The following is an 18,780-nucleotide window of genomic DNA, read 5'->3' on the forward strand; positions in this document are numbered from 1 at the left end:
GGTTAAAGCAAAGTCACATACCTCTGCCAATTGACTTCACCTCATCAAAAATCCCAAAACGGATTTTCCTGGTTCACAAAGTGCTGAGTATAACCTCTAATGTTTCAGAATTAGAGGAGGCTTGAGGTTGTAATATTCCTTAACTAAATCCACCAACTCTCAGACGGTTTTAGTATCTGGTGCCTCAGGGAACTTTAGGCTCCTAATAACTTAAAAAGGTAAGGGAATAACTCATTATTTTTAATCTGTCCCAATATTATTTGCCCTGAAAAAATAACACGTTCTTTCCACATACTGGGTCCAGCCTTCAATGGCAGGATTGAACGAGTCAACCTTCCCAAACAACTGCTTTATGCCGGAAAAGCTTACCGCAATTCAGAGATGGCTGTTGCAAGCAAATTTCTTCAGCAGCGTTTTGTTTTCTCTTGTTGCCACTGAAATAACTCCATAGAGGCCTGTACCTCGTTACCAAGTCACCCTTTATTTACATGTGCATATTACTTTTCATTGGTGAAGTTTCCTTCCAATCCAGCTTTCAGAGTGAACAGAACCTCTGGCATTCCTGTTTATATCCGTCAGCCAAGGCTCCCTGAAGCGACCAGGTTAACAGACCCACTCAGGGAACTCATATTCTATGAGGTCCACCTGGCTGACCTCGTTACAATTACTATACCAATATTATTGTGACTTGATCTTAAGGATAAAAAGCCTTTGCGGTTCCCTATACCCTCACCATCCTGCCCCCTCCATTTTTTTTGCTCCTTTCTAATCGCCGGCGCTATGAGCTGCTCGGCTTCCGTTGCGGGCCGTTGCGCTGTCAACCGGCCGCGTAAACAATGGGAGCGCGCGCAGGGGATGGGGCGCGAGGCGGGCTGTTGGCGGTGTAAAGGGACAGAGAGCGAGGCCGATCTCGAGCTATGAGTCAGCCAGCGGCATCGGCGGGGAGCGAGGCCGAACCTCAGCCCGAGCCTGAGCCCCAACCTAGCTCCGTGCACACGGCTGTGGGCAAAGAAGAGCAAAAGCGGTCCGGCTCTGCCTCCGGGGCCAAAGAGAAGTCGACCTCAACGGTCCCACTGCTGCCGCCGCCCCCGGGGTTGCCCCTGGCGGCCCGCAGAGCCTTAGCGTCGCTGAGCGAAGAGGCGTCAAAACTACGGCGTTCTCGAAGATCGGAGGAGGGCAGACCAGGCCGTCACGGCCGGCAGAAGAAAACCAAGCGCGTCGTGACAGTGGACAGCTCCAAAGCCAAGACTTCATCCGAGGCACTGAAGATCTGTATCCAGCAGCTGAAGTGGAAGGAGGTAGGAGTGTGCCAATCACGGTGTGTGTCCGGTGGTTGCTCTTTGCTCCTAACGGGTGTTTTTTCTTTGCTTTTGGCCCATTTCTCAGGTTTGAACACGCCCATTTAGCACTGGATTGTTGTCAACAGGAAATTTTTACTATTTCCCCTCCCCAACTTTGTGAGGATGTGCAATTAATATTAATTAAGTTGAAGCATAAAATTTCATTTAATGGAATCAAGCAATGCAGAACAATGTATATGCTGCTTCTTTGAAACAGCTACCAGTTAGTCCCATTCCCCTGCTCTTTGTCTGTTTAAAGAGCAGGGAGATTTCCTAAAAGTTATAATTCTACATGGTAATGGCACTATTTATGTGTACCAAGCACTTTATCCCTTGTCCAAAAGTACTACACTTGCTAGAAGTCTAAAATAAAAGCAGAAATTCCTAGAAATATTTGGCAGGTCAGGCAGTATTGGTAAGAAAATCAAATGTAATCTTTCCAAGTTTGCTGGCAACACAAAACTAGGTAGAACTGACAGTAGTGAGGAGGATGTGGATGTTTAAAGTGATTGAGGTAACTTGAGTGAATGGGCAAATTAATGGCCAATGCAGTGCAATGTGGATAAGTGTGAAGTTATCAACTTCAGTAGGAAACACAGACTGGCAGAGTATTATTTAAATGGTGATAGCCTGGCCACTGTCAATTGTAGATGAAGACCTGGAGTTCTTATACTCCAGTCACTCAATGTAAGCTTGCAGATGCAGCAAGCAGTTAGGAAAGTAATTAGTATGTTAATTTTCATTGCATGGGAATTTAAATATGGAAGCAAGGATGTCTGGCTGCCGTTGTACAGGGCTGTGATGAGACCACATCTGATGTATTCCAACAGGTTTATCTGAAATCACACAAGCTTTCAGAGCACAGCCCCTTTGTCAGGTACAGTGAGAGAGGAGAGCACATTGACACAGAGTTTATAGGTAGAGAGATCAAGGGCAGTGAGATCAAAAGATCATACAACTGGTGTGAGTGGAATGTCATATAATGAATTTCTACAGGTGACTAAGAATGTTAGAGGGTGAGTAAAGTGTTTATAAAGTCAATGTCAGTGCTGTGTTGTCATGACAAACAGGCAGTGCGATAGGAATCTACAGAAGGTGACATCTCAGGTCAGACACTGAATTGTAGGTGTGAGGTCTTGGTCATAATCTGTCTCAGAGTTTTAAACCTGGAATCAGGCTGGTTTTATTCCGATAGCAGGAATTTATAAGATGACACACTGACTGACTGTGACTACAAATTGTGTGCTTTTTGAACAAAATAGAATGTATCTGCAAATAAACAAACATCTTTGATGAAATAATTCAATACATTATTGTTTGTTTGTGTGTGTGTGAGAGAGAGAGAGAGGAATATATGTTTGAGGAGAGCGTGGGTCAAGTGCTCCTATATTCATGGAGTTTAGAAAAATGAGAAGGGATTGTAGAGAAATGTACACAGTTCTGACATGGTGGTCAGACTAGAGGCAGGGGTGATTGTTCCCTCATCTATGGGATCTAGAAAAAGGAGTCATGGTCTCAGGTTATGGGATAGGTCATTTGGTACTAAGATGAAGAGTGATTTATTCACCCAGAGAGTGGTGAACCTATGGAATTCTAAATCATTGGATATCGTTAAGAAATAAATTATTAAATTTCTAGATAACTAAGTTGTCAAGGGGCGTGGGGAGAGCAGGTGTGTGACATTGAGATAGACAGTCAGTCACGAAGGTCAGTGGGCTGAATGGCCTCCTCCCATTTTCTATGTTTCTATCTCCAGAGGGAGAAAAATGGTTAATGCTTCAGGTCAATGACTTTAAATCAGAATCGGAAAGGAAATATGGTTAGATGCTTTCATTGATCAGAACATTAAGTATAGGAGTCATGTTGCAGCTGCACAGGACATTAGTGAGGCCGCTTTTAGAATACTGCATACAATTCTGGTCACCTTTCTATAGGAAGGATGTTGTTAAACTTGAGAGTTATAGGAAGAGGCTGAATAAGCTGGGGTTTTGTTCATTGGAGCATCGGAGACTGTGGGATGACCTTATAGAGATTTATAAGATCATGAGGGGCATGGATAGGGTGAATAGCCAATGTCTTTTTACTGGGGTAGGGGAGTCCAAAACTAGGGAGCATAGGTTTGAGGTGAGAGGGGAAATATTTAAAAAGGACCTCAGGGGTAACATTTTCACGCAGAGCGTGCTGCGTGTGTGGAATGAGGTGCCAGAGGAAGTCTGGTACAATTACAACATTTAAAAGTCATCTGATGGGTATACGAATAGAAAGGGCTCAGAAGGTTATGGGCCAAATGCTGGCAAATGGGACTAGGTCAGATTGGGATGTCTGGTTGACTCAGGTGAGTTGGACTGTAGGGTCTATTTCCATGCTATGACTATGACTATAAGTGAGTAGGTCATTATATTGAATAAACAGAGTATAATGGGGGGAAATATGAGGTTGTCCACTTTGGTAGGAAAAATAGAAAAGCAGGATATTTAGATAATGAGACTGAAGAATGCTGCAACACGGAAGGACCTGGAACACAAAGTTAGCGATTAAGTACAACAAATAATTATGAAGGCACATAGAAAGTCAGTTTTTGTTATAAGGGCATGGAGTATAAAAGTAGGAAGTCTCATGAAACTCATTGGTGAGACAGCTCCTGCAGTCTTATGCAGTTTTAGTCACCTTCCTTTAAGAAGGATGAGCTTGGACTGGAAGCAATTCAGCAAAGGTCCTCAGGTTAATTCCTGTGTTGAGGGTTTTGTCTTGTGAGGCCTATGCGCATTGAAGTTTAGAAGAATGAAATGTGATCTTACTGAAATGCTGATTCAGAGAGGACCTGGCAGGCTATTGTTGAGGTATTTTCTCTCTCATGGGGGAATCAAGAACCAGTGGATGCGGTTTCAAAATAAGAAATCTCCCATTAAAACGGAGAAGAATGTCTTTCAAAGGTTGTTAATCTGTGGAATCTACAGAGAACAATAGAGGTTGAATCATTTGAATATATTCAAGACTGACTTTGACAGATTTTTGATGAATAAAGGAGTAAGGAATCAGAAGTCAGGGAAGTAGAAGCCAGGCCACAATCAGTTCAGCCATGATCTATTGGAACAGACTCGCAAGGATGGATGTATGGCCTACTTATGCTCCTACTTCTTATATTTTTATGAACTCTTGTTTGTTATGGTCAAGAAAGGCCATGAGTGTAGCACTAGATATTGCATACACACTCTCCAGGGCTGCCCAGATATGTTTAGGCTACCTTGTTAATAAAGAAGTACAACCTTTAAAACTAAACATTAAAAGTTGCCCATCGTCTTCCAGGCGGATTTCATGGATTCCGATTCTCCTGATAGCTTGGCCAAATAACTTGTGTGCAAATTGTATCTCTCAGTTGCCTTATTTGAATCTGCAGTTGCATCAATTTTTTTAAAATCGCGCAATACACTCCATACTACACTTCAAAGCTACCAATCAAAATGGAGCAATCAAACAGCTTCTTTTCCTCAATGTTTATTTTGAGAAATGGGCTAATGATTTTTCTACGACTGTTATGAAGCAGAGGTTAACCCCCCTCTGATAACTAAAACCGAAACAGTCAGAGAAGCTCGCCTCACCATGTAATCTGTTAAAGGAAGTGTGAAAAGTGGTATAACCTGCCTCTCAGCTCCCCCAATCTGTTATAAAGGAGTGGTTAAATGAAAGAAATCTGTGATACTCACTTTATAATCAGCAAGTAACAATTTATTTATCTAACTCTGACAGTAAAGAAATTGACAGAACTACTAACAAACCAAACAATTCCCCCTTAACTACTAACTATTCCTGAATAAAACAAAATTCTAATGATATGCTGTTCCAATAAATACAAATCCCACTTGTATAAACCAAAGTAATAAGGAAAATAAATTAAAGTATAGTCTGTCAAAATTACAGCCTGGGTAAGTCTTCCGGAATGCTCTGCGCCCTCTCCACTGATCCTCAATCAGGAACGCCTTTCTCCGTCGAATTCTTCTGTTAGGAATATTAGCTAAGAGTGTCGCTGTATCTTTAGTTTAGATGATGGTTTTCTGAGAGCTTAGAGAACTCTGTGACAGCCAGTGATTCTTTCTTTTATAGCTGAGAGCTGTTGGCAGATGACAGTCGAAAACCTGTTGTCTTGGTAAAAATGCTGCTTTGCTGGCTAACATTATAGCCTTTTGATATAATGTTTCAACTTGAAGAACTTTGTGCATCTGCTGCTGCCTGCAGACATTAAGCCTAAAAAACACATCATTTTTAAAGGGTCCACACACTCTTTCCCCCACCCCCTATCATTTTACAAACATCAAATACTCTACCCAACTTTCTTCTATTTTTATGAACTCTATTCCTTATGGTATTCTGATCAAGAAAGGCCATGAGTGTAGCAATAGCTATTGCAGGCACCCTCTCCAGGGCTGTCCAGATATGGTTAGGCTACTTTGTCAATGGAGAAGTGCAACCTTTGAAATTAAATGTTAACAGTTGCCCATCGTCTTCAAAGAAATTCACCAAATGTCCTCAGACAGCACCTTCCAAACCCATGACCACTTCCATGTAGAAGGACAAGGGCGTCAGACATATGGGAACACCACCACCTCTAAGTTCCCCTCCAAGACACTCACCATCCTCACTTGGAAATGTATCACTGTTCCTTCATTGTCGCTGGGTCAAAATCCTGGAATTCCCTCCCTAATAGCAATGTGGGTCAACCCACAGCAGGAGAACTGCACCGGTTCAAAAAGGCAGCTCACCACCACCTTCTCAAGGGCAACTATGGATGGGCAAGAAATGTTGCAAGCCAGCAACACCCACATCCCACAAATGACGAGAAAAAAAAGTGGACTTAATGGATTCAAATTCTCTTGATTTCTTGGCCATCAATTATCACTCAAATAACTTGCTATGTGCAACTTATATCTCTCAATTGCCTTATTTGAATCTGCAGCTGCATCAATTTCTTTTTGCATTGTGAAATAAACTGCATACTGCACTCCAAAGTTACCAGTCAAAATGGAGCAATCAAACAAGCTTCTTTTCCTCAAAGTTTTTTGAAAAATGGGCCTATGAGTTTTTTACTACTATTTACTGAAATCCTAAGTTCACCAATACATTATTGTACATTACACTGGTTGTTTATACATATCTGGATTCCTACAGTTTGATGTACAACACGATCAACCCTATTGGCAACCTTGTGAGTAAGGCCCTGGCTATCTGCTCACTGTATAAGTTTGGTGCTTAAATACTGTATATCAGAACAGTAATATCTTTCTTATGTCTATCCTAATCAAATCATCACTCGCTGATTTTGGTGTAAAACTCAGGATAGTGCCTAAGGCCACCTCTTTTGCTTCTGTACAGTGCCTAGTTGACCTCACTACTCTGGCAGGAGACACTGTCACAAGCATTTGGACACCAGTGAAGTCTGTCTCATGCTGCTACTTACATGTGGTATTCTCCATTAAGAGGATGCTGTCATCAGGTCAAAGTTGTTTTACCTACCACACAAATGGGTAATGTGATATTACGTTTAATGTTGCGCCAGGTATGTAGGCTATTCGGTCCAACATTCATTGGGATGTATGGTCTAATAAATAATGCGTCCCATTGATGTTCATAGCGGGCAGCATGCTGATCGTGTTCAACCTGCCTAAGCTTGCAATCCTCAGAATCCTGTGTCCAGTGTTAGCTGCAGTTCTGCTATTGGTCAACATTTATTGAGGAATCTTGACTCTACGAAGAATTACACCAGAATTCAATACAAGATTATTGATCGAGCTTACATCATGATGAATTTTCACATGCTAAAACCTACTTCTATATATAGTTTGGTCCTATACTTCATAGGCAAAAGGAATATGTTCATACATTGCACCTTTTTTATCGAGGAAAGTGTCATGGAGACGTTCAGTCATTGTTGTATTCCTCTTAGCAGCAAACTGACAAATCAGTCTATTTCACAGGAATGAGGTTTTTTCAGCTAAATAAGATTAATAGTTAACAGTTTCTGCTGCATCTCCATGCCAATCATGGTTCAGAAAACAACACCTTTTTTTCATGCCATATAAATTATAGTTCCCTTTTCAAGTTTGTTTTGTGTGTCAGTCTTCATAGGTGCAAGATGAAAAGTTTCACATTTGTATCTCTTTTGGCAGTGTTTACATTCTGAGCTATCAAGCAACTATTTACCATAAATTCTTTAAAGGCAACTATTGTCTTTTGTGTTCCAGTTTCCAACAGGCCGTCGCCACCTTTGTGATGTCTATTGGCACGGATCGTCTTTTCATGATGGTGAAGTTAGCAGCTCAGGTCAAGTCAACAAATATCCAGGTACATCTCTAGTGACGTTCCCTAGCTGAATCAAATGTGCTGCTAGCCTACCTTCCGATTTTGATTCTAGTTAATATTTATGCTTGACTAATAATTATTTTGCAATTTAATTTTGTAACCTGTGCTTTGGGGGTAAAAATATTGAAGAGTAGCTGAAAGGAAGCAATTTTCTATTCACTAAGAGAGTTCTATTTTTGGATGAAAATCAGTAGAATGCCAAAGTAATTGTAGGCAATAAATAGTTGAATTAATTTGTTTTTAAAACGTCTCAATCTTTCAATGTCATCACTTTAGTGGCTTCAAAATTGATTGTGGAATTGAAAGGACAATTGGGTATTTTTCAAAGAAACTCAATATCCACCAGAGAAAATATTCAACCGTTCAAAAAGCGTTATTGAGTACTGGCCTTGCAACATGTTAATGTTTATGTTGCAAACAATGTACCAGAGACAGTTGGGTGCACTGATCAGAACCCGTTGACATTTTTGGAAAGACTTAAAGACAAGAATACCAGACTAATTTGTTGGAGTCCTATTTTATAAGCATTTAGCTCAGAGATTGTACACGTGGGTCATGAAAATGTTACTGCGGATGCATTATTGTGAGTTTAAAAGGAAAATGTGTATATAAGATAGAAACGGTAGTGCTCAATGTTATATATTTATGTAGAACCAGTATGGAATGTGTAACCCTAGATTAATGACCTGTGGATCTAGTAGTAATGGCATTAAAGCTTAGAGAAAAAAAATGAAGCCATCTGTTCATAATGATGGTTCATTTTTTTCTTAAGGCAGCGATATTGTGAAGAAAGGTAGAGTATTTGATGTGTATAAAATGATAGGGGGAAGAGTGTGTGGTCCCTTTAAAAGATGATGTGTTTTCTTAGGCTTGGAGATTTAAAACATGTCTGCAGGCAGCAGCAGATGCACAGAGAGTCCTTGACATTGAAACATTGTATCAAAAGTCAGTACTGTTTGGAGACAAAGCAGCATTTTTACCAAGACAATGAGTTTTTGAATTTAGCCAATTAATTTAAAACAGGACCTAGGTACCAAAACTCAATTAAATTTAAACTGATGGTTTTGAAAACCTAGGACCAATCCTATTGTAAGAAATTAATCTGTCATCAAGGGTATAAAAGAAGAGGACATTTAAAAATAGGTGTGAGAGTCAGCTGTCATCTGCCAAGAAAATAGCTCTCAGCTATAAAAGAAAGAATCACTGGCTGTCACAGAATTCTCTATGCTCTCAGAAAACTATCATCTAAACTAAAAGTACAGTGGCAGTCTTAACTAATATTCCTGATGAAAGAATTCGACGGAGAAAGGCCTTCCTGCCTGAGGAACAGTGGAGAGGATACGAAGCTTTCTGGAAGACTTACCCTAGCTATAATTTTGAAAGACTATATTTTAATTTATTTTTCATATTACTTTGGTTTAAAGAAGTGGGACTTGTATTTATTGGACAGCATACCATTAGAATTTTGTTTTATTCAGGAATAGTTAGTAGTTAAGGGGGTATTGTTTGGTTTGTTAATAGTTCTGTTAATTGGTTCACTGTTAGAGTTAGATAGATGAGTTGTTACTGGTTGATTATAGACTGACTGTCAGGAGTTCATTTCATTTATTCTCCTTTATAACAGATTGGGATGGTAAGAGGCAGGTTATACCACTTTTCACACTTCCTTTAACCGATTACGAGGCAAAGCAAGCTTTTCTGTGTGTTTTGGTTTTAGTTATCAGAGGGGGGGTCAACCTCTCCTTCATAGCAGTTACAACCAAGTTTCAAGGGATTATTTGATCCCTTTCCTTGCCTCACTCCTCCACTGGTAACCATAAAGCTTGTGATGTTATTGCAATTAAATATATAATAGACTGTTTATATATCTCCACATCAGAAACAAATCAGCCTGGTTCCTTTAGTAATACATAAAGAACTAGTTTATTGTGAACTAAACTTGTTATGTAAAGATCATTAACATTAAGATTTTAACTGTGCAAATATATGCTTTTCTGATGAAGGGTCTAGGCCCGAAACGTCAGCCTCTCTGCTCCTATGATGCTGCTTGGCCTGCTGTGTTCATCCAGCCCTGCACCTTGTTGTCTCAAATATATGCACCTAGCTTTTTGAAAAGTAACATATACCAGTTCCGGGAAATTTGTAAAAACTCTGTAGACTGTTATCTTTGGCTAAATAAAAATTAATTTCAGAAAAAAGCATTCACATTGCCCAAATGTTGGTCTGTAGCCAAAGTCACTTCGCATACTGAGGTTGTAGTTGGTTGAATTCATTTTTCTGGAGGTAGTGGTATTGATTTCAAATTCTCCTTTACAATCCTCCACTTGAATTGATGAGGTTTCCCAGTGGATTTACAACAAAATATTGAGAAAGGTTTAATGGAAAAATGAGAGGGAGCACAAAGGGCATTCTTGTAGGCAGGCTATCTCTCTGTGTTCAGATTGGTTCAGATGCAATATTGTTTTTACACCCACAAACTGGGTCATGTGAGCTCTCAAAGTGTTGCAGACTTTGCGTCTCCATCAAAGCAGTTTGTTTCCTGCAAATACAACAGTGCTACTGTTGTAATCAATGTCTTTTTCCTTGTGAAGTATATGTATAGCCAAAGGTAATTTACTTTGTATAATACATTCTTGTACCAAGTAGTAAATGAAAAGTGATCTGAATGATCTGAATACAGGTCTCATCTCATTGTATGATTCATTATATGTAAACTGGTGTATAATATATCAGATTCAGGACAGAAAAGATTAACTCTTGATTGTCTGTAGCTTGTGATATCAATTGATGATAGAAAACATCTCAAAATAGGAACAAATTCATCTTATTTTTAGAGATATGTTGTCACTTTTTTACTGTAACAGATGATTTAGAAGAGCTATTAACTAAACACTGCTTTTTGTAAGAAACCTCTACTTTAAACTAGAGAAAGTAATGTCCCCTTTTGTATACTTATAACCAATTACACACTTCACAGAATTACAGTTCTTTTAGCAAACCATTAAAAGTTGCTGCATAGCTCTGATTCCCATAACATACTTTGCTAAATGGTATACTTCAGTGACAATGACCTGGTGCCTTCCTTGGTTTTCAGAGAGTTTTGTTAATCTACCACCATCAGTAAAACATATTTTGATGATTCTTCCTCCAGCCTTGCCAGACCTAATCTTCCAGAAACCTTGGAAGGCTGCAGGATGTGTCTCTTTAACTAGAGACTATATCCTTCTGACATCTACCTGTTTTAGTCCACAAAGCCAGGTTGTCCTTCTCTTGGCTGACCACACAGAACTACTGTTTGTCTGAGATTCATTGATTTGTAGTGAAGTTGTAACCTGATCTCAAAAATGGCTTCCTCTTCCCATGACAACTTGATGCAACATGCAAGTTGCACGAAGCGTACATGCATTGGCGTCAGCAAACACAGACAAACTTATATCTAGATAGAAATGTTAATGAGCTATTTTTGACTTCAACTTCCTTTTATTTTGGATGTATATGGACTCTCAGAAATTGCTGCCATTATCTCCATGTGTAAATACTTTGCACCTTCTTCTCAGAAATATAATCTAAGCCTTCCATTCAAATCTTAACAATCAAAACACCAGGCCTATTATTAAGTAGACAGAACAGGCCTCGTGACCCCTTTTATTGACCCGAATGATGCAGCTCCCTTCTGAAAATATAATAATCATATGAACTTCATTTCATTTAAGCTTTATAATCATAACAAAGTTACTGATTATGTGAACAGTGAATGAAGCAGGTCACCCAGGGATTTGATTATGAACTGTATTCCAATCTCACTGATTAAGAAGATGCACACAGCACAAAAACTTAGAAGGAAGCCTAAATTAAAATGTTACAAGGTACGGAAAGAAAGGGAGAAAAGGAAAAGAATTGAGAGGATATTAAGAACAATTTAACACAATGAACTTTTAGAAGTCTTCAACAACTGAACCATGATGAAATGAAACGCTGCACACTTATAATAGTAAAATTGTTATATAGTTTATTGTCAATAATTCAATTGATAAGAATGGAACCAGTAGTTCAATGCAATGCTTCTTTTCTAGCTCCTACATCTCCACACCTCTGTAGACCCCAAGGATCTGTGCTTGGCTGCTTTCCATTTTGTGATGACATCATCCAAAAGACTCACCATCATGTGTACATTTGTGACACTCAATTCTTTTTCCACCAACTCTCCTAATTCCTCCACTGTCTCTGATTAGTCACACTGTTTGTCCAATATCCTGTAATGGATAAGCAGAAATTTATTTCAGTAAAATAATGGGAACCTGAAGCCATTATTTTTGAACCTGACCATAAATTTGCTCCATGGTCACTGTTTCCTTGGCAGTTTTCTGAAGCTGAACAAACCCATTTTCAAACTTGCAGTTGTGTTTGATCCCCGATTAACTTCAAACATATACCTGCTTTATCACTGTGGCAACACTATTGAATTCTGACCCTGTCTCAGCTCATCCATGTCTTGATTGCTTCAGCTTGATGGTACAATGAATGTTCTTATGTTTGCTTCCCAATTTGAACCCTACATAATTTGTGCAGCCATTAATTCTGCTGCCCATGTCTTCAATCATGGCAAAACTCATTCAACCATCACCCCTGTATTTGTTTACCTACACCATCAAGCAGTGCCTTGATTTCAAATTTTTTCTCTTTTCTAAATTACTCCATGGCCTCACTGTAGCACTAACTTTCTCTGGTCCTACAAGTCTTTGATTGCTGCACTTCTCTAATTCTGGCATCTTGCACAAATCTGATTTTAATCACTGTTCCACTGGTGACCATGCTTTAAACTGTTTTGGATCTAGGCTATGCAATTCCCTCTCTAAACCTTCTATCCCTCTTTCCTCATCTCTCAAGGTACTCCTTTAGAACCTAACTGTTTGATCTCATCTATCCTGATGCTTCCTGTAGTCAGTGTCCAGTTTTTTTTTAAAATTAATATCATGTTCTTAACAAGTTTTCTTTTAAATGTTTTTAGGTGGTCTTAGGTTTCGTTTATCCAACTTTTTAATTTTAGCGCACCCCTCTCATCTTCCCTTGGTTTGCTATGAACTGCCTTCCTCTTAATTTGATCTTCCAAAATTGACAGCACTCTGGCACTGAGGGTGGTGTGAGCAGGGCAGGGTGAGGGTTTGCTGTATGCTGTCCTTGGAATGTTTTTCATGAATCTTGTCAGTAGGGGAATCGAGCGTTGTGGGGAAAATGCAGGAAAGTGCATCTGAGGATATTATTGAATGACGCAGCAGGCTTGAGGGGCCAAATGGCCTACTTCTGTTCCTATTTCTTATGTCCTTATGAGCTTTTTTCTACATTTTAACTGAACTCCAAATGGATAAACTACATGGATAACGTAGCTATAATTACAGTACATCTGAGCTTCTATACGTTACAAACTGCTAATATGAGAAAATGAACTACATCCTGTATCCATTTTGACTTTGAACGTACTTCCCCATGTAGCCTTCAATATTTCATTGGCAAATTAAAACAAAACACTCATTGTAGTGGCGAATGTTTGCAAATCCAATCATGATAACTTTCATCACATTTGACACTTCTGTTAACCGCCTTCCTCTTAATTTGATCCTCCAAAATTGACAGCACTCTGGCACTGGGAGTGGGGTGGGCAGGGCAGGGTGAGGGTTGGACCACAGCTTTCATGAAAGGGTGAGGTTAGGTATGTGGGCTTGATCCTCCTTGAGTATTCTCCATTTCTTCCAAAAGATGCTCTTTTCCAAAACATTGCAAAAAAGATGCACAACCTGAGAGCACAGATATGGAATGAGACCATTCTGTATGAAACCTAATCTCTCCATAAGAAGATAAGAACTAGGAACAGGAGTCTGCTCCGCCATTTGATACAATCATGGCTGATCTCATCTTGGCCTCAACACCACTTTCTTGCCCACTCTCCATAACACTTCAACCCATTAATAATTAAAAATCTGCCTATCTCCTCCTCAGATGTACTCAATGTCCCAGTATCTGCTGCACTCTGTGGTATTGAATTCCACAGATTCATGACCTTTTGAGAGAAGTAATTTCTCCGCATCTCTGTTTTAAATCTACTGTCCTTATCCGAAATCTATGACCTCTCATTCTAGATTGCCCCACATGAGGAAACATCCTTTCCATCTCTACATTGTCAGTTTTCTTTAGCATCTTATGTACCTCAATTAGATTTTCCTTCATTTTTCTAAATTCCGTGACTAAAGGCCTAAACTGTTCAATCTCTCTTATTAAGACAAATCCAACATCTCTGGAATCAATGTGGTTAACCTCATCTGAACAGCCTCCAATACAACAGAATCCCCCCACAAGTCAGGGGACCAAAGCCAAGTATAATTTGTTTACATAGGCTGTTCTTCTGAGGCAGGTGACCAGGCACAGCTAAACCTTTCAGAAGATAAAATTAAACTTTCTGCTAACCTAAAAGTAATTGGTAAATGCCTATCAAATTAATTTAAATTGCTCTAATTTATGTTTGCTGTAGTTTGACAGTCAGTCAGAACCCATGGTTTGATGTAAATAATGGGTTACCTGAAATGTATCATTGAACAATCATGATCAGTAAATTATGAACTTCCAGTTATGCCTTAAAATTTTGAACAGAAATTGATTATTAAAACAGCTGCTGCAAATCATTTAACTTTGGCATTTTAAATTCTAAACGCTCCTGAGTTTTAAGCAACCACTTAATTAAATATGGACATTCGCAACCACCCAGAGAATTCACAGATTCCTTTCTTTAGGATGGGCCGTCAACAAAAGAGCTTGAACATTCCAACCAGCCTGTCCTTCTTTCTGTTTCATCATGAACAAAAGAAACAGCAAAACCCAATATGTGTTAGACAAATGTGAATGGATTGCATCGACCATCCATTATCACATGTTGGTTCCCTCATCCGAACTGGACTGGATGAAAATTATGGAGTCAACTGAGAACATAGGATCTGTTATCAACATACCAACCCTTCTTTTAAAAAAAAAGCACCTTGAAGTTGTACAAGCCACATGGTGAGGAAATAACTTTGAGTGCTTTTGAAACTAATCTCCATCAGCAGCCCATTGTACTGGTCGCATGTCATCTAAACCACCATCTAAGTAACAATATCCAGAAAGTAGGAGAAGGATTCCCTTTTCCTGTTGCCAATTCAAGTTCACCTGAGCCAACCTCCTGGAAATTCACCTACAAGAAGCTTCATAGCTAATCAAGAACCCTCTGCTTCGCAGAACTTCAACTAAAGCATCAACTTATTGAAATTAAGCCACAAAAGAGACTGAGGTGATCTTAAGTTGTAAGTGTATTGTTTCATTTTCATTTGTATCTAATCTTTGTGTGTGTGAGCTGAGTGAGTGAGACATCATATTTTAAATATCCAGGGTGGTGTGTGATAATAAATAACCTTTATTTTAAAACTCTCAAAAAGCTTGCTGCTGCTTTTAATTTATTTAAATTGTAACAGTCACTGAGGGTAGGAAAACACAGCCTAACTAACTTATATACAAACTTAACACAATAAATGAACACAAAATTCTGTCCATGATGGAACTAATTAAGCAACTCAATATTGGCATAGCCTGATTCATAAATTCTAATTAATAAATCCTTTCAGAATGCTGAACTTGATCACTTGCAGAAGATCATCTGGGTTAGAGAAACTCAGCTATTGTAATATGTTTTTAGGAGCATTTTAAGATGCAGTTCTTTTTTCATTGCTGCTCAAATTTGAAGCAATTTGAGCCATGCTGTCTAGCTCTGCACAATTAAGTCATAAGGACCAGTTTTGAATGCCTCAGGCTTCCAGCTTCTAATCCACCAACCTAATGTACAAACCTGTTTAAGTGGAAAATTGGCATTAACTAATTTCTCTCTCACTCTCATTTTTTTCATAGAATGTGTTGTCAATTCAGTCCTCTGTAATATGCAAACAATATACTTCGAACCAGTGCTTCCCAAACATTTTCCAATCATGATCCCATTTTGATGTTTAAAAGTTGCCGAGACCCTTGACCTGTGACAGTGTTGGATGGAGGGGATGGGGAGGCAGAAGCAGAGATGTCTGTGAGGAGGGGAAATACCTGTTGTGTGTGGTGGAATTGGAGAGGTCTTTGTTGTTGGTGGGGGGAATGGATAGCAGGAGCAACAGAGAGAGTGAGATGCTCAGTGCAGGGAATGGGACTTGAGAGCAGCAGTGGGGAAAGCTGTTTAATATGCAGGGCCTTTAATTAAAAAACAGATATCTTACCATTTACATTTAATCAGGACAGGATTTGGGCCTACAACATCGGGCAGTTAGGCCACACTCACTATTTAAAAGACTGTGCAATTTAGAGAGACCTCACTGCTGTTAGCACTTTGTCAGAGCTCCACGGCCTTCATCATTGCATCAGAGCGTGCAACTGCAAACATCTGGCTCCAATTTCATGAGGTTGCAACCCACACTTTGGGAAGCCCTGCACTAAACCAAAAATAGAAGATCTAAAAATAAAATGCAACAAAACACCAGCTTAGCTGTACTTTAAACTCATGTACATTTTGTGAATGAATGTTCTAGGTAATTGCAGTAGGTAAATTGGTATAAATTGGTGCACTCCAATCTTTTTCACATTGTTATCCCATTTTGAGGCTTGGAAAATTTAGTGACTCCTTAGGAGGAGCTAATAAAAGTGGGGATGAAGGTAGTTGCTGAGAGTGTCGGGCCCACTTAAATTAGGGGCACAGCTGTATAAGCTTAGTTGTAAACACACATTCCAGCTTCCAGCTAATGCTACTCCAGGGTACCTAACCCCAAAATTTAAATTCAACCTCACTTGGACTTTCAGACCCCACTTTGTGGGGCTCTGATATAAATCCAGGTAATTTGTGATTGATACTAGTTTGAAATATGGTGCTGTGGTGCAGGTGTGCTAACCAATTTAGTAGTTTCAGTAGGTGTACCATTGCTGAAGTCTACACTTTAAGTGATGGCCTCTGTACACATTTACTTAATATGCTTCAGTGTTGCATTGACTCAATATTGTAGATGTAGTGATTCTCAAGGAAATCCAAGGGCATTTTAAAGCTCACCCTTAAATTACTTAATCTCAATCAATTGCATTCTGCTGACAGCAAAATTACATTTATCTGCTCGATCAACTTAATAAATATGTTAATTGGCTGGTTCTAAATGTGCATTTTCTGTCTTGACAATAAACTTGCTTGGCACTCACACCTAATAGTAGCTATATTTAAAAAAAAAGACAGTAGCTAATAGCTAAGTAAGTAAGTGCTGCACAGCAACCACTTTAGTCAGTGTTTATTACAAGTAAGCCTTTTTTAAAATTTGAAAGCAAGTGATTTTAGTTTTTATGGTAAATGTAGGATACTCTGGATTCGTCATTGATTTTGTTTCTTTTAGTTTGACTGAAAACAATCAATCGTAATGCCATATCAAAATATCTTAAATAATCAAATGCTTTGTTCTTCTGATACACTGAATCATTAACTAGGCACTCACTATATTATCAGAGGTGGATAATAGAAGAGACTCATGAGAGTTGAAATATATTGCAGTGCTTTTTAAATTCAGTGGAGGCAACTGTATGTCAAATAAGGAAAAAGTCTGAACGCCATAATTTGTAACAGAGTTTATTTTTGAAGAATTAATGTCAACTAATACTGGGTCTTTGTTAAAGATTGGTGGCCTTGGATGTTGAAATTGTACATTTTCAATATGATTTTGGAAATAAACTGTAATATGGATTCGTGATGGCAAAGCTTGTACTTAAACTTTTATTTAAAAATACATTTAATTTGGGGTAGTAATATGCAACTCAGTGCTTCGCAGGAGTTTTATCAGATCTTAACAGTCTTAATAGAGCTTAACGGTAAATCTTAGCAAGTGAATTATAGGATGACAAAGTTAGAAAATCAAAAGTTTAGTGAGGAAATTCCAGAGGAAAGGTTGTAACATGAAGCCAACCTGATTTTATATCAAAGCCAACGTATTGCTGGTGTTGCATTGAGCAATATGCTTTTATTGAAACGAACAGCAAATTTGAGAGGTTAGTAGTCATTCACAAATTAATAGGGAAATCTAAAAATTGTAGTCCATGAATCTGCTGTCCTTCATGGAATGCACTCTTTTGATTCTCCTGGACTGCAATCTTTCTTTTTTTGGCATTGATGAGAACTTCCATTCTATTATTGTGTAGTCTTGCTATTAAAAACTTGAAAAAGTTGTATCTGGTTGAATAAGGTACAGCTGAATCTTTTGAAGTCATATTAATTTCACCATTTACTGCAGAATGGATGCAACTACTTGCCTTGAAAAGCTAGTTTTATATTTATGGATGTGAAATTTATCCACAATAATAAAATATTTCACAGTCTTAATAACAATTTTATATATTTTTAGAACTTGTTTATCTTTTAGTTTTTTATCTTAATGTAGTCATTCTTTACCAGCCATGCCTCTTGTAGTATTACTCTTTTTAGAGCTTCTTGTTCAAATCCCACTCCAAGATGTGAGCAAAAAATCCTACCGTGACACTTCAATTTTGTGTTGAGCGAGTGCAGTAATGTTGGAGGTATCATCTTTCAAATAAATCAAGGCCTCTTCTACCTGGCTTGAAGGGATGTAATAAAATTCCATACCACTATTTCAATGAATAGCAAGAAAGATTTTCCTGGAGAGATGGCCAATATTTATCCCTCAAACAACATCACAAAATAAAAATAGACTATCTGGTCATTATCACATTGCTGTTTATGAGTTTCCTGCATGCAAATTAGCTGCTGAGTTTTGTAGATTACAGTGACTGCACTTCAAAAGAACTTCATGGTCAAGTTTTTGAGACTTCACGTAGTTGTGATTTGAGGGCTGTTGTGGTGCAGTGGCAGTGTTGCTACCTCTGAGCCAGAAGGTCTGTGTTTAAGTTCTGCCTGTACCAGAAATGTGTAATAACATCTCTGAACAGGACATGAGATAACAAGGTGTAGAGCTGGATGAACACAGCAGGCCAAGCAGCATCAGAGGAGCAGGAAGGCTGACGTTTCGGGCCTAGACCCTTC

At 38.8% G+C, this 18,780-nt stretch overlaps 1 protein-coding gene across 1 annotated transcript in view; it reads left to right on the forward strand.

Annotated features, from left to right (window-relative positions):
• Positions 1–749: 749 nt before the first annotated feature.
• Positions 750–18,780, forward strand: part of ttll11 (tubulin tyrosine ligase-like family, member 11) — a 194,144-nt gene continuing 176,113 nt past the window's right edge. Inside the window, exons 1-2 of the mRNA XM_048613325.1 lie at positions 750–1,298; positions 7,577–7,676. Of these exons, the coding sequence (XP_048469282.1) occupies positions 918–1,298; positions 7,577–7,676 (481 nt within the window). The 5' untranslated portion in view covers positions 750–917. The remainder of the gene's footprint in view (positions 1,299–7,576; positions 7,677–18,780) is intronic.

The sequence above is a fragment of the Rhincodon typus genome, chromosome 28, assembly GCF_021869965.1.
Source record: "Rhincodon typus isolate 14 chromosome 28, sRhiTyp1.1, whole genome shotgun sequence".
NCBI lineage: Eukaryota > Metazoa > Chordata > Chondrichthyes > Orectolobiformes > Rhincodontidae > Rhincodon > Rhincodon typus.